The sequence below is a fragment of the Arvicola amphibius genome, chromosome 7, assembly GCF_903992535.2.
Source record: "Arvicola amphibius chromosome 7, mArvAmp1.2, whole genome shotgun sequence".
NCBI lineage: Eukaryota > Metazoa > Chordata > Mammalia > Rodentia > Cricetidae > Arvicola > Arvicola amphibius.
In genome coordinates this window covers 133,588,747-133,614,291 of record NC_052053.1, presented here as the reverse complement: position 1 = coordinate 133,614,291, position 25,545 = coordinate 133,588,747, and the positions used below count along the sequence as shown (strand labels likewise).

General features: G+C 36.3%; 1 protein-coding gene across 1 annotated transcript in view; it reads left to right on the top strand.

Annotated features, from left to right (window-relative positions):
* Nucleotides 1-25,545, top strand: part of Agmo (alkylglycerol monooxygenase) — a 261,705-nt gene that overhangs the window by 8,703 nt on the left and 227,457 nt on the right. The window contains exon 3 of the mRNA XM_038337485.1: nucleotides 5,463-5,614. Within this exon, the coding sequence (XP_038193413.1) occupies nucleotides 5,463-5,614 (152 nt within the window). The remainder of the gene's footprint in view (nucleotides 1-5,462; nucleotides 5,615-25,545) is intronic.

The window sequence follows — 25,545 nt, the reverse complement described above, 5'->3', positions numbered from 1 at the left end:
GGACCATAAAAAATCCTGACTTTGTTCAACACTTTAACCCAAAAGGGAACTTTATACAATTGATACCCTATTATCAAAAATTAGAGACAGTTTTCGAAGTTTTATATCTTGATTTAAGGTTTGTTCTGAACAGCCTCCAACAAAAGATTACCCCTGCCTATATTTCAAGAGTGGCACTATTAGTTGGGCAGTGGTGGCACACACCTTTTAATCCCAGTACCCTTGAGGCAGAGACAGGCAGATCTCTGTGAGTCTGAGGCCAGCCTGGTCTACAGAGTGAGTTCCAGGACAGGCTCCAAAGCTACACAGAGAACCCTGTCTCTAAAATAAAAAAACAAAACAAAACAAAACAAAAAAAACAAACAAACAAATAAAAAGGAGTGTCACTATTGAGATGTCCCGGTCTAAACATGTAAGCTACTGTTCAAGCTGAGTACCTTTAAATTAAAACCTGTTTTAAACTCTCTCTTGGTAGATATGCTTGGTAACATTTAGAAAATAGGTTGTATACTCCCAATTCTTCATGCCTCTGAAATGCTATAGGAATCCATGAACCATGGCCCATGGCCTGTTTTACCCAATGGGGAGCTGCATATGGCTATCCTTAGATATCCCAGACTGATAAAGAGTAGTAGTTTTCTACTTGTCTCAAATCAGCCACTCTTGGGTGATGGAGGAGAGTTATCTGTCTATGTTTCTTTCATTGGTTAATTAATAAAGAAAACTGCCTTGGCCCTTTAAGAGACAGAGAGTTAGGTAGGTGGAGTAGACAGAACAGAATTGTGGGAACAAGGAAGTAGAGTTGGGGAGACGCTTCAGGCAGTCGCCATAGGAGTCTCCATGCTGCTCCTCTCCAAGATGGACACAGGTTAAGATCTCTCCTGGTAAGGCACACCTCGTGGTGCTACCCAGATTACTAAATATGGGTTAAAGGAAGATGTGAAAATTAGCCTATAAGAGGCTACAGATAATGGGCCAGGCAGTGTTTTAAAAGAATACAGTTTCCGTGTAATTATTTCGGGTGTAAAGCTAGCCAGCGGCGGGTGGCGGGACGCAGCCCCGCCGCTTCCCACTACAGATTGGCGCGCCAACGTGGTGACCAAATCCACGTAAAAACCTGAAAAAGCTTTAAATAAAAGAGAGAGAGAGTTTAACACGGCTTTTTGCTGTTTGCCTGGACATGCTGTAGAGAGATCTCCTGTTTCCGCAATAGCGGCACAAAAAAAAAAAGCTGAGTCATTTTAAAATGCAGCTTCCTGCGCTGTGCCGCCAGTGCAAACTCTGGCTATAAAGCATTTCAGTGGCTTTTATGGACTGGATGTTTGTGTGCCCGCTGGGGATCGGAAAGAAGGTTCTCTGAGACCATGCTCTGAGGCAGGAGTGGCTCCGGCTCTGCTCCGCCACGCTGAATTGTGCTGACCTCAGGCAGGAACTATCGTAATTACCATGATAACAGCGCAGTTAAGGTTTGGACTTGGCTGTAAACAGGCGGTACCGTATTACCCCTACCTGGCGCAACTTAAGATTTTAAGAAGTGGTTAACCTTTTAAGAAATGCTCCTGGATAGTAAAAAATTACAGATTCACAATAGAAAAGATTCAGACATAGAAGGCCTTTAAATGGCTCACGTAGGCTTAAAAGAGAGAAAAAGAAAATATAGAGAATAAAGTTAATGCCTTAAAAAAGGGGTAAAGTCTTTAAAGAGACAGAATAAAGTGATAGAGTGAAAATAAGCCACGTAAAAATGGAAAATTCACAGAGAGTCTGGATTATGTATTTTATTGTGTTTTCTTTGAAATTTTTGACTGTAAAGGAGCTAAATACAGAGAGACATTTCATTATATGGGCTGCCAGTCTAGACCAGAATGGACATTTTAATGGTATGACTTCAGGATTTGGATCTAAGAACATGATGCTTTGGAAAAGAGTTTCTTCTTTTGTTTTCACAGAGGATGAGACTCTGTGGATTGCTTCTATCCCAATATGGTATGATAGACCACGCCCTCCTGAAAGGTTGCTGTGAACATCTTCAAAAAATTACTTCACTCAACTGCCAACTGAGAGGAACCTAGCACACAGGTTACACCATGAAAGACCTAAATAACAGCGCCCCCATTCAGCAGGAAGCAGTTTGGAGAGAAAAAACTGCGCCCATTTTCCCAAATATTGTTTATAAATGTTCTTTTACATTTAAAGGGGGGCCGGGCGGTGGTGGCGCACGCCTTTAATCCCAGCACTCGGGAGGCAGAGGCAGGCGGATCTCTGTGAGTTCGAGACCAGCCTGGTCTACAAGAGCTAGTTCCAGGACAGGCTCCAAAGCTACAGAGAAACCCTGTCTCGAAAAAAAAAAAAAAAAAAAAAAAAAAAAAAAAAAAAAAAAAAAAAAAAAAAAACATTTAAAGGGGGATATGATATAGAGATGAATAATTTGCAATGGTATGGATTTTAAGGTCAATTTGTTATATGTATATGTATTTCTGATCTTGATTAAGCTATTTTGATTGTGTAGTTCATTTTAAAAACTGTAATGTATAATTAGGAAATATAGGTTGTTAATGGATAATCATTGATAATAGTTAAGCTTGTAGTCATGTTATTAGATTTTCTAGATATGTAGAGATATATTTCAGTTAGATAGACATTCTTCATATCTTTCAAAGACTGCAGAATATGGCATTTAATGTTTTTAATAACTTAGGGTTTTTCATGACAATGAGACATGTCTGCTCCTGGCAGCACCAGTCTACTTCGAGAGGAAGATGGGCATCGAAGAGGCTACTTATGGAGTTTGTTAGCCATTTGGGCAAGAAACTGCTCTTGGCTGGACTGTTCCATAAACTGGACACAAAGAACCCGCAGAGAGAAGACTGCTGAACTTGCCTAAAGGTGAGATGGTCTCTCAGGGTTCCTGATTCGTGAAGGAGTCTGCGAGACGTTCTGCAGGACACAGCAGAAAGTGACTGAACTGTCTTTGGAATTTTTCTGCTTCATGGAAATGTCTGCTGGATACTGTGGGCCTGAAGCCCGAGGATGGATGCCCCAACGGTACAGGGGAACTTTGGGTGACTGTCCAGGCAGCGAGTTGTCTCTGTCATTTCTAGAGTTTTATAAGTTACTTATTTCTTGTTTACTTAGGTAGCATTGTATCCTTCTGGAGTCTTTGATGGAGTTGAAGAATAAATAGATAGTTATAGATTTCCTTAGTTATGATAAAAGATAAAATAGATTTAAATATTGTAACTGTAATACTTGCTTGATAACTGTTTTGTTATATGTAATTTTGCTATGTTAAAATTGAAGCCTTTCTTTTTTGTTTAAACAGAAAAAGGGGAAATGATGGAGGAGAGTTATCTGTCTATGTTTCTTTCATTGGTTAATTAATAAAGAAAACTGCCTTGGCCCTTTAAGAGACAGAGAGTTAGGTAGGTGGAGTAGACAGAACAGAATTGTGGGAACAAGGAAGTAGAGTTGGGGAGACGCTTCAGGCAGTCGCCATAGGAGTCTCCATGCTGCTCCTCTCCAAGATGGACGCAGGTTAAGATCTCTCCTGGTAAGGCACACCTCGTGGTGCTACCCAGATTACTAAATATGGGTTAAAGGAAGATGTGAAAATTAGCCTATAAGAGGCTACAGATAATGGGCCAGGCAGTGTTTTAAAAGAATACAGTTTCCGTGTAATTATTTCGGGTGTAAAGCTAGCCAGCGGCGGGTGGCGGGACGCAGCCCCGCCGCTTCCCACTACACTTGGGCATCTGGGAAGCCCTAGGAGGCTGCTTACCTGCAAAGGCCTGACCTCAGGAGCATTGCCCTAAGAACAGGAACTACGGAAGGCCTGCCAGGCTCTTAAGTCGGATGTTCTAGAACACACCTCAGGTTGGTACTGGTATGAGAATCAAAGATGTGAATGCTTTAGGATTAACGTCTCCATCTCAGGAGCATAGCTTCCAGCCATGTCATGCCAAATTGGAAATTGACTCTTACGATGTGCTGATTGTTGCCCTTCACAAAGTGACAAGCAAAGGATTTTATGAGCTGCATATGATAATGCTGCGTTGAATTAGCCCAGTATTTATATATATATATATATATATATGCACATATATACACATACATATATATATATATATAGGTGACATAGTCAAAGAAAATGAGAGGATTTTAAATATGTGATTCATAATTAAATATGTGATTCCCCAAACTCTTGAATGGGGAATTTTGATAATAAAAAATCTTTCATGCTTACTTAAATTTCACCTCAATCACAATATTTAAATATTTCCCATAATTTTTTGAAACAGGCCTGCTGCTTGCTCATAACTACATATTTGTTATTTGGAATGATCAGCTTTTTTCATATTTTAATAACAAATATAGAATAAAAAGTAAATATAGTCAAGTTTATAAGAATGTTACATAATTTTTATCAGAGATAATTAAGATTTAAATATATTAAATTAAATAGGGTTTTGAAATATTTGAAACAAAAATTTACAGAAACTTGATAAAATATGCAAAAATATAGATTTTATTTTCTAGACTTTAAAAAGTTTCTATTCCTTTTGCATTTTTATTTACATGTATGTGTGTGTGCTTGCAAGCTTATAACATAAATGTGTGCATGGTGCCTCCAGAGGCCAGAAGAGGGTTTCAGGTTCCCTCAAGCTGGAATATTACAGAAGGTTGTACGCCAGCGGATGTCAGTGCTATGAACTGAATTTAGGTCCTTTGCAAAAGCAGCAAGTGTTCTCAACCACTTAACCACCTCTCTAGCTGTTTCTATTTATTTAACTTGTTTATTTTGAATAGATTTATATGCCTCATTTCTGGTAAGAAATGATTTCCTTATATTCTGAAAGTCCCTCCCCCTTTGACTTACCAAAGATGTGTAAAGCGTAAACAGCACAGTAACAGTTGGATTTGTGCAAGGGGGATAAGAAAGGAGAAGACAGAGAAAAGCGTAGGACTCACTCTAGACTAATGCAGATTTTACGCATGGTCATATTTAATGGCAGCAAGGGGCTGTCCGGCTCCTTAGGAAACATTCCATGTATAGTTTTCAAATTTTCATTCTCCTGTTGTCAGCCATCCTTGCTGTGTTCTTCATTAACTCTTAGCGATGACAATAACAGGGACTAAGGTGCAGTTTAGTAAGATTTATTGTGTATGAAATGTTCCATAAAAAGCATTTTAAGAGACACAAAAAGAGAAGGGTGTCCCAATTTTCTTGAAATGCAAGAGTGCAAATAACTGGTGCCCACATCCTAGAAACCAAAAGAAAATATCAAGGGAGAGTGCCGATGCGGGGTAGGGAGCCCAGACAAAGCAAGAAGAGGCACAGCGGGCTGGTGACAGACACCGATTTTATATATGCATCCATTCATACTCAACCTTGTCTAGACTGTATTAGCATGATCACGGATACAGAATATGTTATAACCATCACTGTGGATTTTATTTTACAGTCTGTTCTTCAAAAGCCTTGAAGTGACCAGCTATATTTATATCTGGGAGAACTACAGACTTTTCGATTTGCCTTGGGATTCTCAGTGGACATGGTATTTAACCTTCCTAGGAGTTGACTTTGGCTACTACTGGTTCCACCGCATGGCCCATGGTAAGTTACAAATGATGCATTTTGTCAGTGATGATGAAGTGTGTTTAGTATATAAGAGGCATTTGGTAAATATTTGCTTGATGAATAAACAAATCAATAGAAAAATATTTCTTATAACATGTAAAGATTGCTAATGGCTTAAACTTTGAAATTTCAGCATATGCAATCTGAAGCCATTAAAAATAAAATTATTGCAGATACATTTTCCTTATGATTATAATTGTAATGCCTTTAGAAAATGATAGCTTAAGCATTGCTTTTTAATGGGGTTCCATCCATTGTTAAACTGCAGGCAATTACACACAGTATCAGACTTCGCATCCCAATCATCACGGGTCATTCTGGAGAGTTCTAAGACAGCTTAAAATTCTAGGGAACATCTGCCATCAGAGCCAGCAGGGTTCAGTCTCTTGGCAATGCTTCCACATTACAAATGAAAATGCAATCAGCTAAGCACTGACCATACCGCACCTCAACGTCGCCATGGTTTCACGGAATTGCTCACCTCATGCAAAGCTTTCTCTCCGCGCTGGTTCACTGAATTTGCATTGGGGTTTTATAACTGCACCTTCCAAAAAAAAAATGTTTTGTTATGGAAAAAACAAAATGGAAAAAGCGGGAAAGGGTTGTGTCTGTGCTTCTATCGGGATAGGTGAGCGTGAAGGATTGTGGAGGAAAGCAGAGCCCGTGGGTTTCAGGGAGCGATATGACAGGCCAAAGTTCTGAAGGCGCTAATAGTTTAGAAAAGCAAGTGAAGTGTACCACTGAAGATTCCAGGGGCTGTTTGGGCTGAGGGGGCATGAAGGAAGGAAGCAAGGAAAAGGAAGAACCTGGGATAATAATAATAAGTAGGTGGGAAATAGAAATAGAGACTTGAGAGCTGGGTGAATAATTGTGTAACGCGGAGCAGTGCAATAGACCGAACATCCTTCCTCAACCTACATGATGGGAGTAGGAGGAACATGGCTCAGTGCTGTCCCTAAGGCTACTGAGCCGTGTGTGTGTGTGTGTGTGTGTGTGTGTGTGTGTGTGTACTGAACTATATATATATATATATATATATATATATATATATATGTCAAATATGTATGTATGTGACGTAAATATTAGCATTCTAAACTCATGTATTTAACCAAACTATGAGTCTGCATTAATTGGAACATTTTAAGAAAGTATGCAAGTTAAAAATATGTATTGTGAGGAATACAAGGTCTTTAAAAATAATTAGTCAGCTCCTGACATCATTTTCCTACTACAAATGTAAAAGAATACCCTCAAATCAAACATGGTTAAGAATAAAAATGCAGTAAACTGTTTGTATTTTGATGCAATAGTTATAATTTAATAATAACAATCTAATAGTTTTCCCAATAGAGCAAGCATATTGATAATTTCTCTGCTATTCTGTGTAATAAACACTATTGTAAAGACTTGGAGTCACTCGTTTTCAGAAACCTTCTGCTATCACGCTGTTCTGTACAGATGTTCTTAATGGAGAGACCTGTGAAAGGACTTAACCTTTGAAGCTGAACAAAAGAAGCAAAATATTACCAAATATAAAAATTTAAAAATATGTTTATTGTGAATATCTTTAGTTAAGAGTGACAACATTTTTAAAAAGTTATTAAAATGTGGAATCAAGGCACCTTGAAAGTATGCTTCCTATTACAAAACCTTTAACTGAATCTACTGGAAGAGGAAGGCATTAAAGAAATTGAAAGCCTTCTGGAAAAGCATTCAAAACCCTCAGGCTATGGAACCTAATCACAAGTTCAAAGACTTGTGGTTTATAATGGAAAGCTAGTAGGAAAAAATAAATTATGTAGTTAAATGTGCCAACCATCAATGTGATAGCTGATTTTAGAATTTATACACAAATATTAATACAAATATTTAAATAGCTTTAGGGATCTAGAAATATACAGGAATAAGAAAATCTTACAACATAAAAACTGTAATTCCAAGCTGAATAGTTATTCAGATTAATTTAACTGAAAACATTTCAATAATTTCAAAAATCAAATGCCATTTTAAAATACAGAAAGCAAATGAAAAAAGCTGATTATTTTTTCTGGTTACTATGTAGTTAGTATCCTTTCAGTATTTTCAATAAAAATATATTTCATGTGTATAATATGCTAAATATGAAACAACAAAAATTATATAAGTGAAATTTTGTTGTCATAGCATTTAGATTATTTCTTTACTAGACCAAATCATTGCTGGTATTCGACTCACTGTGACTGCCATTTTCTTGTCTCATTTGTGGGTAGCATTTTGTTATTTAGAGCACAGAGCTGTTTTATTCTCAAAGCGTTGACTTTCTTTCTCTGTGTCAGAACATATTTTGACACTGTGCCGGTCTTTACATTTTCTTTCCCTACATAGCAACACCAACAAGAATAATTGTTCACATCCAGTAAAAAATGAATGTTGCCAAATCACCTCCATAGATTTGTTGATGATTTTAGAAAGGAATTCAGAATGTTAAAATTAAATAATTCTTAAATTAAAAGTAGCTCTCTGCGTCTCTACTCCGGACATGGTGCTTTGCGCTCTCTACACCACACTACTAGGTCAAGGGAAGAAACAAAATTTCTCTAGAGTGTTGGCCAGGGCCCTATGATCTCAGTGATACAGCCTAGTAGTTTTGATTGCGTGGTTTTTTGTTTTTGTTTTTGTTTTTTTTTGTTGTTGTCATTGGTTTTTTTTTTTTGTTGTTGTTGTTTGCTTTTTTTTTTTTCCTGCCAGTTCAAGAACTAAAAGACAAGAAAATTTGCTAGTGCTTTAGATAGCAGTGGAGAATCCCAAAGAATGCAAACAGACCTTGTCAGCCGGCAGTTGGAGATGTTTACTGGGATGAGAAAAGGGCAGGCCTGCAGAAGGCCTGCATCCTATGCAACGCAGAGAGGCTGCTCAGCAATCCCCAAATCCAGTCTCCTCTGGGTCTGCGGCATTGAAAGTCTCTGCCAGGTGTTGCTTGCCTAAATTAGGGTTGGCCAATTTGAAGAAAGACAGTAAAGTTGATTGACTCCCTCCCAACTGTTATGTAACAGGTCCAGATCAGGCCTTGAACTTGTCTCTGCCATATTTCAGAGTGTATAGAACCTAGACAATCTCACCAGAAGGAATTTATAATATGGATGCTAGTCATCCCTATTGCTTGTCAGAAAAGGGATAACTCTAAAATCAACATAAGTTGAGAACTCATTCAATCATATGTCGCATGTCATTTATTTACTTCCAAGTTTTTCATAAGGAAGTAAAAATGATGGAAATAAACTTTAAAGTGTTAACTAAAAGGAAGATGTGACTGTAGGCACAAACGCCTGGGCAAAGACCTTAGGTTGCTTGTCCCAGACCTGTGGAGTATGGCCATTTCCTTAGGTTCAATAAAAAAATAGTAAAATCGTCTCCAAATGTAACTTATAATATTTCAACATCTTTTAGTTTACTTTGATAATGTTGTTACATTTATTTAAGTTCCCAATTATTTTGCTAGACTACAAAACAAAAATTTGTTGATTTAGTTAAGACATAAAATTATTTGATGATTTATGGTTAAGCAATAGATAATATAGACTGTTGTCTCCACACAGTCCTGTACTCAGACTGTAGTCAGATAAAAGACTATGACACTTGCTAGCTGATTGCTTTATGCACTAGCTGTGTGATATAATTGCTTGTGAAAATTTTAAAATCATAGTTCATGGTCTATAAGCAGAACCACTTAGATGGAGGCTTCTGTATGTAGGAGCTGTACTTATTTATAGTTTTTGCCTTACAAACTAGTCAGTTATTTTCAAGTGTAAACAAAATTAATCAATACTAATTATTGGAAATTCTTGACAGGTCAGATAAGAAAAATTTTAGCTCTGTGATAGAATTCACAATAGTGTATATCTAAGATTATAGATACTAACAGATACATGAATACATGCTTCTTGGGTTTTTGGCTAATAGCAAGTAGATGGATACGCAGATAGATGTTGGGTAAATAGAGATAGATAAATCTTAGATGATAGATCTTTGTATAATTGAATAACTTCAAAATTTATTAAAATGTAACTATACCCCCCAGATCCTACAAAAGAATTTTCCAATATTAAAACTTTTCTCCAAAAAATAAATCTTGTATCTAATATATTAACTAATATCAGCTTCTTCTTTTACTACCTCAACTAATCCAGCAATAATTTTATGAATAATTTAATTAGATCAAATCAATGTTTAAAATAGGACTCTATAAATTAAGAGTTACTTTTATTTTGTTGATCTATGAGTGTCTGCATGTACCTGTGTACCTGATAAAGTCAGAGGCCAGAGATGGGCATCAGATCCTAGAGAATGTGAGTCACAGGGGTTATGAGGCACCGTGTGTGGCTGGGAACCAAAATCAGATCTTCTGCAAGAGTAACAAGCACTCTTAACTGCTGAGCCATCTCTCCAGCCCCTCCCAATGGGGTGTTAAAAGCTCTTTCGTGGCTTTCATTTCATTCAGTCACCCTACCGCAAAAAAGGTTTTATTGCAGTGTGTGTGTGTGTGTGTGTGTGTGTGCGCGTGCGCTGTGTTGTATGTGTGTGTTGTGTGTTTTGTGTGTGTGTGTACTCTGTGTTGTATGTGTGTGTTGTGTGTTTTGTGTGTTTTGTGTGTGTGTGTGTGTGTGTTTGCATTCAGCCACTACAGTATGCATGATGTGAATGTCAGAGTGCAGCATACAGGAATTGGTTCTCTCCTTTCGTGATGTGGGTCCTAGGACTGAACTCGTGTACTCAGGCTTGGTGGATCTGCTTCTAATCCCTGAACCCTTTCTCCAGCCCTTATCCACTTTTTAATTTTTATTTTTTATCTTGTCAAATATAAAGAGCTCAGGCAAACTATCTTGGAAAATTATTTGTCTAATAGATTTACTCACTCTTTCTAAGTGTTAACTAACTTTATTTATTTTATCTTATTTCTCTGAAAATGTGTGAGAGGCTAATTGTTTGGACAGATGTAAATTTTTTTTTCAAAATAAGTTCATAAGTCATAGCAAAGGCTACAAATTATAATGTCCATAATGTGTTCTGACATGTAATCTTTGTGTGTGATATAGTTTGCATAATTATAACATACAATTATACATATTTCTATGTGTATGGAATAAATAAAAGGCCAAGTTTTATAAAAGATGTTGCACATATAAATGGGTTTAAGAACCTCAATATGGAATATAAAAAAATTCAACAGACCATTAAAATATTCAATCTTATTTCAGAAGCTGGCAATGATTTTTATAAAATTATCATCTATATTGATGCATGGCTTGATTTCACTTCTATTAAGTATATAATTTTAATATCTAGTTTTATCATTATTTATTAAATTGAAAGTACCAAAATGATGAACCAAACAAGCACCGCTGTTTCTACAATATTAAGTGACATTTTACTGTCACTTGTATGCAAAAAGCTATCGTGTGTGTGTACGTGTGTGTGTGCGTGTGTGTGCGTATGTGTGCATGTGTGCGCGTGTGTGCACGCGTGCGCGTGCGTGTGCGTGCGTGCATGTGTGTGTGCGTGTGTGTGTGTGTGTGTGTGTGCGTGTGTAGGTATATGTACCCACACGAAATTCATCTGATAGCACTGCTTACATGTGACAATTTAGCATTCCTTTTGCTTATTTGTACATCTACCCTCTAACTCTGAAAGTCTTAGCTTGCATTAACATCAACATATTCATTTATAATGATATACAACTAAAAATTTTAAAATAATAGTGTCACACAGAAAGGAAAATAACAGAAGTTTAGCATTCCTTTTCAGTCTTGCTTTTCCATTTTAGCATATCCACCAGACACAATCAGAACTGTTCAAATGTTAAACGAACTCTGCTATGTTCCGTAATGATAGCAATCACCTATGTAGCTAAATCCACGTGTTCCTTTCAATATTTCCATATATATATAGTTTTTGGTTTTTTTTTTTTTTTTTTTTTGGTTTTTCGAGACAGGGTTTCTCTGCAGCTTTTTTAGAGCCTGTCCTGGAACTAGCTCTTGTAGACCAGGCTGGCCTCGAACTCACAGAGATCCACCTTTCCATATATATATATATATATATATATATATATATATATATATATATTAGTTTAAAAGCATTTAATTCACCATTACATTATATATGTTAAATGATTCCTTATTCCTAACAAATATGTATGTAAATAAACACAACTGAGTTGATTCTTGGATTCATTATTATCTCTTGTTTTGATGCATTAAAATATTTATGAGGTAGTCATTCTAAGATCCATTCTCTTTGTGTCTAAAATGTTCTAAATTCTTGCTTCCATCGTTTGATTTAATGCATTTTGAAGTAAGTTTAGGTGTGTATTTTAATTTACATTTTCTGAATGAGTTGAAAATGTTATAAAATATGACATCTTTATATTTGAAACTGCATGTCTCTCTGATTCAATCTACCTACTTTCTGTATTTAAATTGCATTTCTGTTCTGTTTAAAAAACGATGCCTGCTTTATAAGTTCACAGAGGGTCTGTGCACGAGCCTTCCTGTGAAGCGTCCCTTCACCCTGTGCAAACTGACATTCCTACACCCCATACCCTTCATCCTCCCTGCTGGCTTTCTCTGCAGCTAAGGAATTCAGACTGCTTATTTTTGTATTTGATGATATCCTGGGGGCAAAGGTAAAAAAAAAAAAGAGTTTATAAAATCTGGACAGAAAAAGGATGTAACTTTTTCCGTTCTGCCCTTTGAAATAGCTGACAGTTTCTGGATATACAGAAGGAAATGATGAGTGTGGCCACATGTCCAGATGTGTGCTCAACAGATGTGTAGGGTTATGTTTTAAAAGAGACATGTCCTACAGTACCTGCGTCTGTAGCCAGGAAGTTGTGAATAGTAAATACAGAACTCAGCTATCAAATGTAATCTGACTTAACAAGATTTTTCAAAGTAACAGACAATTTTTAATCTCGCATCCTATTAACTGTGAATTAAAAATCAGTAAATTTATAAAAATTGCTCTAAAGTTGATTGCAAACTGAATTAAATTAGATGGAAACATAGACATTGAACACTCTTCCTGCATTATCTTTAACAAATGAGTGAACATTCTTGTGCCATAATTTCTGATAAACCTTATTATCTATAGCTAGGGATTTCTTTCATATTGTTGCTCTTCTTTAAAATGTGTAACATTTATTATTATGATTTAAAAAGTATAAAAATGTTTTGTCTTATTTCTGAAAAATATTGTTGGTTGACATAAAATGTACTATGTATATACATTCATTTTCTATAATATGTTATTTCAAAGTATGTAGCAAAGTCTGAGTTGATTTAATTAGCATACAAACTCAAAATCATTGTAGTGGAGACAGTAAAATCTCATTGAATTTTAATATACAATATTGTTATTAACTGTATTTGCCATGCTGTATAATAATTGCCGAACCTATTCTCTTTGTATAACCAGAAATTTTATGTAATTTGATCAATTTTCCTGAAATTGACCTCAGCCTTAGTAATAACCATTCTACTCTGTGCTGTGCAAGCCGCTTTTCCCACAAGACCAACTGTCTTTGCTGGATAGTTTCAGAAATTCTTAGTTCTATCAGACGAAAATTGCTCAAAACAGCATAGAAGAAAAATAACAAATAGCTTCATTGTTTAGAAGTTGTTCAGAACTGCATCACTGTATCAAAGTATACTTGTTAGTTATTTTAAAAATGAATAAGAATAAAATTCTTACATGCAAAACAAGACAAAGGCTGGGCATTGTCCTACAGATTTGTTACCCTACCATTCAGGAGGTTGAGGCAAGAGGATCATGGATTCCAGGCCAGTTGAGGCTACATACTATGACTCTATGCAAAAAGGCAAGCAAGCAAAGAAACAAACAAAAACCCGCCATGAGGAAGTTACTGAACATGGCAAAAGCATGTTCCCGCTTGAGATAGAGTCAGTGTTCTGATATTTTTGTTCGTGCCATAGAACATTCTCTTATGTTCTACTTGGTTACCATGCCTTGCATGCTTCTTGGAAGCTAAAACATTGGTCCATGGAACTGACAAAAAAGCACATCCTAATCCCTGGGATTTGAAAGGGCTCTGGGATTTGAAGTTGACACTTTTTGGCTGAGCTCCAAAGCACAACTGCATTAGGGATAAGAAAAGAACTATTAGGTTTTGTATGTTTTTAAAGTTCACGAAGTCCTGGAGAGAAAAATGAAATTCAATGTAAAGAATATAACTGGCTCAGTAATAGGAAATTTATTCAAAGTGAACTTATAGGAAGTCTTTAATAATGAGAGAGTTGTCAGTGAAAATTCATTATAGAGTTAGGTGAGGGTACAGTATTGTCACTGTGCCTGTCCCAGTTCAGGTACTGTCCCTATACTTCAAGTCCCAGAAGCATAAGCAGATGGAAAAGATGGAAAGATACAAAAAAAAAAAAAAAGATTTTCCAAGTTACACCAGTGATGCTTTGCTTTTTGTAAATGCACCCATAAGAAGAAGAACTATGTCAGCCAACTGCTATCACTAATAAAGACGGGAAAGAGCAATGGCATCAAAAAGCTACAGAGAAATATGCCAACGCTGGATAAACAATCCGTTGTCTGGTCCTCTCTGAGTCTTACCATAGATGGCTCTTCTTTCTTTCCCTTGTTAGTTTTGTTGATTATGTTTGCATTTTCATTTTCAGGCCAAATGTCACTCTGCAACCCAGACTGTGTAGTCTCTGTTGGTCTGAAATTTATCACAACCAAACCCCCGGATTACAAACCCATGCCACTGTTCACAGCTAATTTAATTCTCTTAAATTGCGTTGAAAAAGAAAGCAGGGCAGGGACAAAAAAAAAAAGATGTATAATCTACCCCAAGGGTGACCAGTCTCTGGAACACTCACCAGGGTAGAGTCAGTGATGTTTGATTTAGGTAGTCATGAAAAACACAGTATTAGCACTAGTTTTATAGAAATTTTCTTTTATCTCTGACATTATCATAGTTCTTTCAATGAAGAGATAAATGCACTTCCACATGGTCATATCATCTTATTGAAGTCCTTAGCTTCATTCCTGAGCCTCGTAGATGGGGAAGACCTTTCATGGGGAGGAGCAGAAGGAAAAAAAATCTAAGGTTAGATAGCCAAGATTTCAATTTTGTAATCCATCATTTAAAATTAAGCAATTCTGTCAATTAATTTATCTGAATCTCGATTTTATTGGCAAATTATCATAGCCCTTTTCAGGTACTACCATATTAAATGTAATGATCACATGTTTGGTGATAGTTATGAAATAATTAGTGCTTTGTATGAAGCAGGTAGATAATGACTATCCCAAAACCCACAAAGAAATAGTGCTCATTGGTTAAAATGACCTATGAATCATACCACACTCAACCCCCAAATCCTTTTCTATCAATACCAAGAAAAACAAGCCATGCCAAAAGGAGCAAGGTAGGAGCTAAATGAGCCTTGAGCTGGTAAACTCCATTTTAGGTATGTTTTGGTTGCCATCAGAGATGTTTCAATAAGTTTTCATCAGAAATAGTGAGTAAACATCAGAGTAAATCTATAACACAAGGATGTAGCAATTGTGCTTGACAACCAGCAAACACACCAGGAGAACAGCCTAGAGATCTTAGCATTAGACACAGAATGCTATTTAATTCATATAATAACAATAAAATCTTATTTAGAGAGATTAGAAAAAGAATTTAAAGAAACATTAACATTTTGTTATGGAAAAATAGGGTTTGTGGAAATGAGAAATCTGAAAATTAAGGTCATGGTACAACAGACTGTGTAGGTTAGAAGAGAATATAGTATTTGAAAGGACCACTTCACAGCACAGCAGAGGGGTGGGTCTGAAAGAACCGGAAATAAGGGGAAGGATAGAAATCAAGAATGAAATCACAGATGTGTTGGCACATGTTAAGCATTGTAGGTTCCCTAAACATCCAACTCGCTGGTATGCATTCTAATATTATTCATAAATCTAAAGACATAAAGACCCATTTCGGGTGGAGCTTGAACTAGATGGTAAGAAGGGAACACTTTACTCAGTGTTGATACTTCACAACTCCTCATTGTTAATTGTGTTGTGTGTGTGTCCGCTTGTGATTTACACTCCTCAATTGCAGAGCATACATCACACCGCTCCTGTGATTAAAACCAAGGCTTGGAGCTTTTCTTCTGCAGACAACTCAAGTAGCTGATAGATGTAAAGAACAATAACTACCAAGTCATCCTGAGTAGGAAGCCTTTGTGTGAGTAACCAAACTGCTCCAGAGTCAATTCTATTATTGCTTAACTCAACCAGTATATTCATTTCAACTCCTTTCTTCCTTCACCTCCTTTTCTTTCACTGACTCTTCTCTGTCCTTTTTATTCTCATCCCTCTGCTCCTATGTTTTCAAAATGAAATTCATTTTGTCATAGCTTTGAATACTGTAAATCAGAAGCAAGGTGTCTACAGACTATCTGTGTCTTGTACGTGTGCATGTGTATGTCCTATGGCTTGTATTACTTCAAAGATAACTTAAACATTTGAGGTTCAGTCAAGAAAACCTTATTTTTTTCCACAATATATACCATACATTGTTTGATAAGTAGATCTTGTAACAATGTTAGCACAGTCAAGCTACTTAATATATTCACCCATCTCACAAAGTTCTTTTAGAACATTTGAGATCTGCTCTCTTTACAAAGGTCAAGTCAGTAACACACCTCCAGCCTGTCCTCATTCACCTCTACCCTCATGTATCTCCCCATTTCTGTCATCCTCCAACTTTGGGAATCACTGAAAATAGTACATTTTCTGTTTCTGTTTTGGCATATTTTACTGAAAACCAGTTCTTTCTGTTTTATCCATGTGTGGCAAGTAGCAGGAGCTCTTTCTCTCCTGTTTTCTCTCTTGTCCTCTCTTTTCCTCTCTCTTTTCTCCCTGACTTTAAACTGAAAAATGAGCATCCATCCATGGACTCAACAAACCATTAGTTGAAACATCAGTGAAAATGTGATAATATTGAACATGGATGGGTGTTTTTTTCTTATTATTTCCTTTAATTAGTATGCCATGACAATTAGGTAAATCACATTCATGTGGCACTGTAAATAATCATTTAATTAAAATACATGAAAAACAAGAAGGTGGCAAATACTAGACCATTACATATAAAGGTAGTTCAATATCAGAGGTTTTTCACATTTACCCTGCTTCTTAGACACTACCCCCATGGAGACTGAAAGACAACTAGGTATCACAATTTCCTTAACCATTCCTTTGTCTTCAGATCTGTGTTGATGTGTCATAGCTAGGGGTGAACCATGCTGTAGTAGACTTGGCAAACCAATACTTCTTCAAGGTACCAACTTCATTTCTTGTTTGCACAAGCCACAAAGAAGGATTATGGATCACAATAAACTTTTATCTTATTTTTTCCTAATGACACCTCCTTTTCTCAGACACCCTAGACAACATTCCCTGTCTTCTGTCCTCCCGACAATGACCACACCAATGTATGTGAGATGATAGTTCATTTGCTTTACACGTTCATTTCCTCTATGGTTGGTGCACTGCATCAGAAATAATTTTCGTCATCTGTATGTCTCAGGGAATCATATTTGGTTATGTCTTTTGACCATTTCTGGATCACTTTTTAGTTTAGCTTTTTTTTCCCTCTGCGGGGTAATTTATATGCATAATTACACTATATATTACACATAGGATATGCACAATGTATATTGCTGTCTATTAACATCTTATCAGACAAATGGATTACAAATATCTCCTCTAAATCTGAAGGTTTCCTTTTTTATTTTTGTTAATAATTTGCTGTAGAGAAGGCTTTTTAGCATTATTCTTTCCCATCAGCTTATTTTTGGATTGTTACCTGAGCCCTGAGCACCACATCCAAAACTAAGCATTGCTAGAACCAATGCTACGGAGCTTCCTCCTGCTTCCCCCGTGAGTTTGGCAGTATCTGACCTTCTGTTTGAAGTCTTTCATCCATTTCAAAGTAATTTTTGTGGCTGGAAGGCGATGATAGCCGAATTTCCTTTTCTTTATTTTTTTTTTAAATATTTAGCTTTTCTCAACATTTTTTATCTATGAGTCTAGCCATGCCCCATAGTATATTCTCGATGCCTGGAAAATAATTGGGCATGACTGGGCATACAGTCTTTGGCTCATTTTTGGGACCTGCTCTCTAGTTCATCAATCAATACGTAATATTTTATTTTGTACTGTGCTGGCTTCATTAACTTTCTTTATCAGCAGTACTTATTTATTGATTCTTTGATTGGTTACTTAATCTTCTGAGCCTTCCTTTCAATATATAAATATGAGCAGCAATGATCCTACCTTCAAAAGAAATAACTTCTACTAGACATGTCTGCACTCTACCGTTATAAACGGCTAGCATACACACGAACTTCTCATGCAAAAGTCATGACACAACAATGTTTAGCAGCTGACTAAAGCTTTTGCTTATAATATCTTTAAAAGAATCTAAGTTTTTTTTAAAAAGTTCTTTTAAACAAAGCCTTATTTATTTCTACTTTATGTGCAATGTGTTTTGCCTGCATGTATGTCTGTGTGAGTGTGCCAAATTCCCTGGAACTGTAGTCACAGACAGTCATAAATTGCCATATTGGTGCGGGGAATTGAACTCAGGTTCTCTGGAAGAGCAGCCAGTGTTATTTAGAATGCTAGAGGTTATGCTATTTAGAATGCATTATTTAGATTTAATTTTATTTACCTGGATGGAGTATATTAAGGTGTATTTTAATGTTTTATTACTCATATAACAGAGAGAAAGTTGTCAAAATATTTATTTTTTTTATCTCTGAAATGAAGAAGAGGACTCAGAGTAACTCAGTCCTAGAAATCGTGAGGGACAAGAACTCTCTGGATCAGCTGCCGTGTGTTTGGAAGGGGAGTGATGGAGTCCTCTGTTCTGCGCCATTCTTTGTAATATCATGGGCATGGGCATCTCTCCCTTGTGTACTGAGCTGAGTTCAGCTCGTCACTGCCTTCTTATCTCTGTGCACTTTTTTAGGTTCCTGCCTGTGTTTATCACCCACTTCCTACTAGTATATGGAAGGGAGATACATTAGGACATTTTATTGCAAGGAACAAATGCTCTCCCCAAATACATTACAATAGATCCATTGTTCATGAAAACAAAGAAACAAGCACCTCCCAGGTACTAGTTTATAATCTTCCCAAAAAAGAAGGAAGTTGCCCTCCAGCTGAAAGCTTGGATTTCTGATTCATTGCAGCTGAATCTAAATTGAACTTTCACTATTCCCAAACAGAACAGAGATCACAGAGCAGCTCTCTTAAGGTTGATTTCTGCAGAGGCTTTGCTAGCTATTTTGATTTTACATGAATTTTAGTCTCAGAAACAATTATTTTAAATCATTAATCTTTATCTCAAGTATCCTTTTATATTCACTTTCCAGAGGCAGTTGCTCTCTTGCATTGTTTTGTGCTCATTTGATAATTTTCTCTCTAGAAATTATCTATTTGTCTATTTTAACATGATCAGCAGGTATTTTTCTCTGCTTTTGTTCAATATTTTTCTATATTCATTTTAAATATTTAATGATGCCAGTAATCAGTACTTGGATATGAGCATTTATCCAAACAGCTATCATCCCAGGACCTGTTCTCCACTTCTCATTCTACATTTATTTCTGAGGAGGTAATGAGAAGAAAAGCCCAAACATTTGAAAATATGTTTGTTTGGTCCACAAATAGTTTACTGTAATGGCTACAGCTAAGTTATTGTTCCAACAAATGAATCACAAAGATTTATAGTTGCCAAATATCAGCTGCCTCTTTAATGTTCCAATTTCTTCTTGTTGTACATGTCTTTTGCTGAACTGTAGTTTTTCGTGCATGTGTAATAAAGTCATTTCATTGCGATTGTTATTATACATTCAAATCCACTTTTATGTAATTTTATTTCCTTTTACTTATTTTTAATTGATGGAACTATTGCTTTCATAGCCTTCTGGTTTATACTGCTAGACTCTATCCTGTGGAATAACTTGACGCTCTCCTCTGCTCTATGTTATTCTTATGAATTCTTGCAGAATCTACATAATTGCTAAGATTCAAGTTTGACTTATGGGACCAAATTCTTCAAATCCCTCCATTAATGGGGGTTTGTTTTGTTTTGTTTGCCCCCCCCCCAGGATAGACAGCTTTTGTATGCACTTCCCATTTTTGAGATTAACATTGATGAGCAGGCCATAGTCAACATTAATGGGTTCCCGTTTAGAGCTTGCCAAAACTTGACTTCCAGTTGATTCCAGTGAAAACATGATGTCTGGATTCTTCTTGGACAGTGAAAATATTCTTGGCTTCTATTCTTGGAAGTTAGTTTTGCTGTCTACAAAATCCCCAGTTCACATTTCTTTGTGCATGTTAAATTTTCCGACTCTGTGCTTCTCTCTCCTCTCCTGTTATTGACCATAACATTTAACAGATATAATAGAAACTGTATTATTTTTAATTTGACATAGCTAGTTTTTCAGTGTGTATAACCAAGGCCATATCCAGTTGTACCTTTGATGGGAAGTTAGATTTTGTTGACTTGGAGAGAAATGCTGTTTAGTGTGCAGAATCACTCCCGACTGCAGAGCACTGAAGATCTCCTCTACCACTTTTAGAAAGTGTGTGTGTTTGTTGTCTTTGTAACTCTTCCTTTTTGAGATCTCCTGGCTGTTTTCATTTTTCTCCCACTTTTATCTAAATTTACTGATTCCTGTGTTCTGTAGTAGTTTATATGTTCAAGATCATAATATAGTTTGCAGATGTATAGAAATGACATTTCAGGAGAAATACAAGTGCCAAATGATTATTTCATAATTTTTCTGTCGTTTTATTGTACAGACAAATATGAAAAAATAAATAGCAAATTAATGCTTAGAATAAAAACAGACAGAAAACCAACCTTCTTACAGATGTATGTGGTTTTCTATCAGAGAATAGAACTCAAGGGGTACACTGAAGATCACAGTGTCAACAACAAACTACTGTCAGACAGGAAAGACAAAACCCTGCTGACGTGGCATGTGTGTTCAGCAGCTCCTTCGTCAGAAACAGCAGCTCACCCTCCACGTCTGTGCTTCCTTGGTAAAGAACAAATCAAAATACGAAAGAAAAGCAAAAAGATTAGCAAGTATCTACTTGCAAAAAAGCAGCTAATTTGTACCATCTACCTATAGTTCGTGGAACACAGTTCATAATTACTAGCACATCTATCTTTGAATGTTCTTAGGAAAATTCAATTTGTTGAGCTCAAAGTATGTTTCCCAATACATTTTCTTAATTCTTATTTGAATTCTAATATTAATCAACTAAATGATGGTTCAAATATAATTGGATAGTCTTTTTAAGTAGTTTCTGATCTTTATAATGCCAAAATTGTATTTTCCTGTCTCGTAAGTTTGTCATTGTGCTAGTCTAGACTTGGGCAATTTGCCAAGTGTGTAGGTGGATGTTTCATTTTAAAATACTGAATTTTGGATCATGTTGAAACTATTACCTTTAAAAAGTAATCAAATGACTCATCTGATTGCAATTTCTGTTTTACCTTTTCACTTAAAAAGAGAAATATAGTCTATTTGACTTCCTGGATTGTCTATGATATTCATAATTTAGAGGAGAAAAAATATTTCCAAACATTGTAAAAAGATTGGTATTCTCCAAGTTGCTTCAAAGTTACACCTGCTTGAAAATCAGCTCATGGTTATGGACACAGTCACTTTTATTATATACTTGTCATTTTTCTTTGTCCTGAGAAATAAAACAAATAGCAATCCTACTATTCTCTAGCAGAATTCGGTGGCTAATGCCATTTTAATTATTTTCATAGCGTATAAAACTAATTGGAAGGGTGAGGAAGACCGATGTAGGAATAGAATATTCTTGGACTGGTGTGTCAAGGAGCAGTATTAGCTGCAGACCTGGGCATACAGAGGTGCTCACACACACTGGTGCAGTGATGACTCAATTCATCCAGGCGGGAATATGTCAGCTTTGCACTGTGTTAGGTGAACACCAGCCCTGTGTCTCATTATTATGTCTATACTGCTCACCAATCCTGAGTGTTGACATGTACAAGAAATCAACGGTTCCTATTTTTTGCATTCTAAGTTGGCACTCTACCATGTGTGAGTATCTTCATGATTTTATGACAAAAAGGCAATCATTTATTAACATTTGATTGGAATTGTGGATACACCCAGGTACCCAGAGGAAACTTAGGGAACTGTGTCAAGTTCATATATAATGCTTATGAAATTAGGACTGGTTATAGTATTGAGGATTTGGAGCACAAAAGAATTATAGAAAAGTGCTTTGAGGCTGAAGGCAGAATGTTTATGGAGAACACAAAATCTCTAATACTCCCTTCTGAAGTTGATGAATATTGCATTGACAATTCCTGGTTTATTTAGACAATATTGGAAAATGATCACTTCTCCAGAGTCAAGATATTCTTCTGGGACTCTGGACAGGATGTTTCTCTTAACCTCCTCTTCCCCCACCGCCTTTTTCTCTTCTTTTTTATTTTACTAGAAAAGGAAAAGACTTTCTTGCCAGTTTTTTTTTAAAATCCTGTCTAAGTAATAAACTTGTAGCCAAAATGCAGTTTTTAGCAAGCGCTGTTATCTGTTTAAAACTTGAGGAAACACTTAACTTTTAAGACGACATTAACTGAGGTTGAATTATGGAATGATTCCTCCGGAAGTTCGTGTCAGAGGAGTGTTATTGCCACATAAATCCACCGTGATCAGTTGACTGACAGGGAATAGGAAAAGCACTTAAAATAATTGGACACTCAGGGGTCCCTTTCCAAAGTCTGTTGTGACATTTAGCTATGTCACCCCCATTAAAAGCAGTGGGGGTTTGGGGGCTGAGATTCGTCTTTACAGATTAAAGCCGGCTTTCTTCACAAACAGTACTGGGGGAGCTATCAGAGCAGACAGGAGCAGCACATATCAAATGCACTGTGGAGAGTAATGGCCTCACTGCCCTCTGAGCAGAGCATTTATCTTTACAGACATTCCACCTATAAATCCTGATGCATCCAGATGGAGACAGAAAGAGATGATATGGTGCTTACATTAGAATTTATTTTATTGAAATTGTGGTTTGTATAGTGCTGGGTCAGAAAATCAGAGTTGCCTTTAGAAATGTGGCTTTTGATAGACTTCCAGTCTACCTACTGGTTAAACAGAGGTGTGAATTTGCCTTAAATGACTAGAGGGCTTTAACATGGACAAGAGAATGACTTCCATAGACTCTTTGAAGACAAATAAAGAAAGGGTTTCAAGCACAGATTTAATCTACAAAATTGGAAAAATGTAAATTTATATGTTTAATTTTCATATAGAAAAAAGCAATATTTTTATCAATACTGATTTTTTTAAATTGAAACAAATATTTCACTTCCTCTTATACATTGCAGAAACAATAGTAGAGGCTTATAGTCAATGTGTGTTTGATTCATAGTATACAATTAAAACAAGCTCCCATTGCCATTTTAAATGTATTTTTATGACATTCAAATGTATTTGGGGTACACCATCATTAAAGACATTTATTTATAATTGAATTGTACGGTATGATGATGCACACCTATAACTCTGGCAAGAAGTAGGGCAAGCAGAGTGATCCTTAGCCTTATAGGGAGCTTTAGACCAGCCTGAGATACATGACTGTGTCTCAAAAAAAAAAAAAAAAAAGAAAAAAAAAAAGAAAAGAAAAAACAAATACAAGGATAATTCATCATTTTTGCTCTTATTACTTTTATCTGGAAGATATCTTCACTGACGGAGCTGTGAACATTCTGTGACCTGAGGCGTAATAACAGCTTTTGGTTCCACAATGTCTCTCGACATTGCTGTCAGTCCTGCAGATGGATACCTGGACCTGCCACACTGAGTACTGACATCAAAAGAAGTGAGTCAATTAAAAACATTGACAAGAATGATCTGCTTACAGTTGCTCAACGTGTCTAGCTGGGACATGTTTGTCAGCCTGATTAAAGGAACTCCAATGAAAGCACGGAGGGTCATCGGCCTCACGCCTCATCCTCGGCAGACGAACAAAGGGATTGTAAACCGTTACTGTCATTCTGCACCCTTAAATGTGAACTAAGTATCATTAGCATAGTCAGTAACCTAACACAGGATAAAGCTACAGTAGAACACAGGTCTTTAGAGATGAAATCTAGTGCCAATTACTGATTAAATTTAAACAGAGGATGTTTCTGTATCTCATATTAAGTATTTGCCCAATCTCCCTTTCATATTGTCCCCACAGTTAGCATCTACTTACGAAAGACATTGGTTTTCATTTCAGCTGTCACACCGAAGCTCTTTTTTCTGCAGTTCATCTTTTGTTCCTTACATATAAATACATGTAAATTCTGTGGAGTATGAGGGGATGACCTTTTTAGAACGCAGGAGGAGAACAGAATCAACTGTGTACAGAGGCAACACAGGGGGCAAATGTTAGCCAGACCCTCAAAATCCTCAGAGACTCTCTAGGGAACTGACCTTGAGTACTGACGACCACTGCTTGGAGAGTTTTAAGAAGTATTTGTTTATTATAAATTCTCTTTCTTTCTAAAGTGATGGGGGGTGTATGGTGTATGATTATGAATTACTTCCTAGACTTCTGTCTTTGTACTCTTACAGGTTTTCAGAACGTGTGTGTGTGTGTATGTGTTTGTGTGTGTGTGTGTGTGTTTGATTGGAGTGGAGTGAGGTGAATTGGAAGAAATAGAAAGCACATTTAGAGACAAAGTAATAGTAACCATTGATATCCCGTTGAACTATTTTTTTTTTTTTTTTTTTTTTTTTTTTGGTTTTTCGAGACATAGTTTCCCAGTAGTTTCTAGAGCCTGTCCTGGAACTAGCTCTTGTAGACCAGGCTGGCCTCGAACTCAGAGATCCGCCTGCCTCTGCCTCCCGAGTGCTGGGATTAAAGGCGTGCGCCACCACCTCCCGGCCCATTGAACTATTAAAATAATGCAAATGATTAGGCTATTTTAAAGAGAAAAGAAAATAAACTTGAATCATAGAATTATAGAATGTCAGCCATTGACCTCTAAGGGATCATATGATTTGAATCTGTTATCTTGCTGGTGGGAAAATGTATGCTTGGAGAGGATGAGTGGATAATATACGTGTCTCAACAAAGAAAAAAATAATGCATGGGTAGCAGACAAAAAGAATTAAATCCCATCTACCACCAAATTATCTTCTTAGTTTGCACCCACATAAAATCTCATGCTTTGTTGAAACTTTTTTTTGTAAGTTCAAAATAGTATGTTAATATTTATCAAGTATAGGATTCATGTAACTATCCTGATAGGGAAATCTCCATGAAATATAAAGATTCTATTTTCCTGGATATTCTAAGGATATTACATCATTACAGACACAGCTTTAGATTTCCTGCGTGTCCTAGGTTGTTTAGCTTTCTAATTTATAGTTCAATTACACTTATTTTCCTTTTAGATCCAGGATTGGTGTCCAGGGCCTGTGCTAATTTTTTTAATCTTATGTTATTGATATTATTTTTACTGGTGGACAACTCTCATGTTCTTACTTTCTAGTACTTGAGGTTACTTCTCCCTCTGGAAGATGGAATAATAAACTACGTGCATGTTAATTTGATCTCACTTAAATTCAGACATTGTATCAAAAGACTTGTTAATCATCCATGCTATTCTTCTCATAATTTTATGGGAGATTCAAATATAGGCAGAGTCCTTTATTAAAAACTCCAGTTAACTACCCAGATTCGGGATAATCAGGACCTTACCACTTTTATTTCATCTCTATAAAACACTAACATTTTGTGCTTAAAATATTTCAAGGCAAATTCAACATTTCATATTT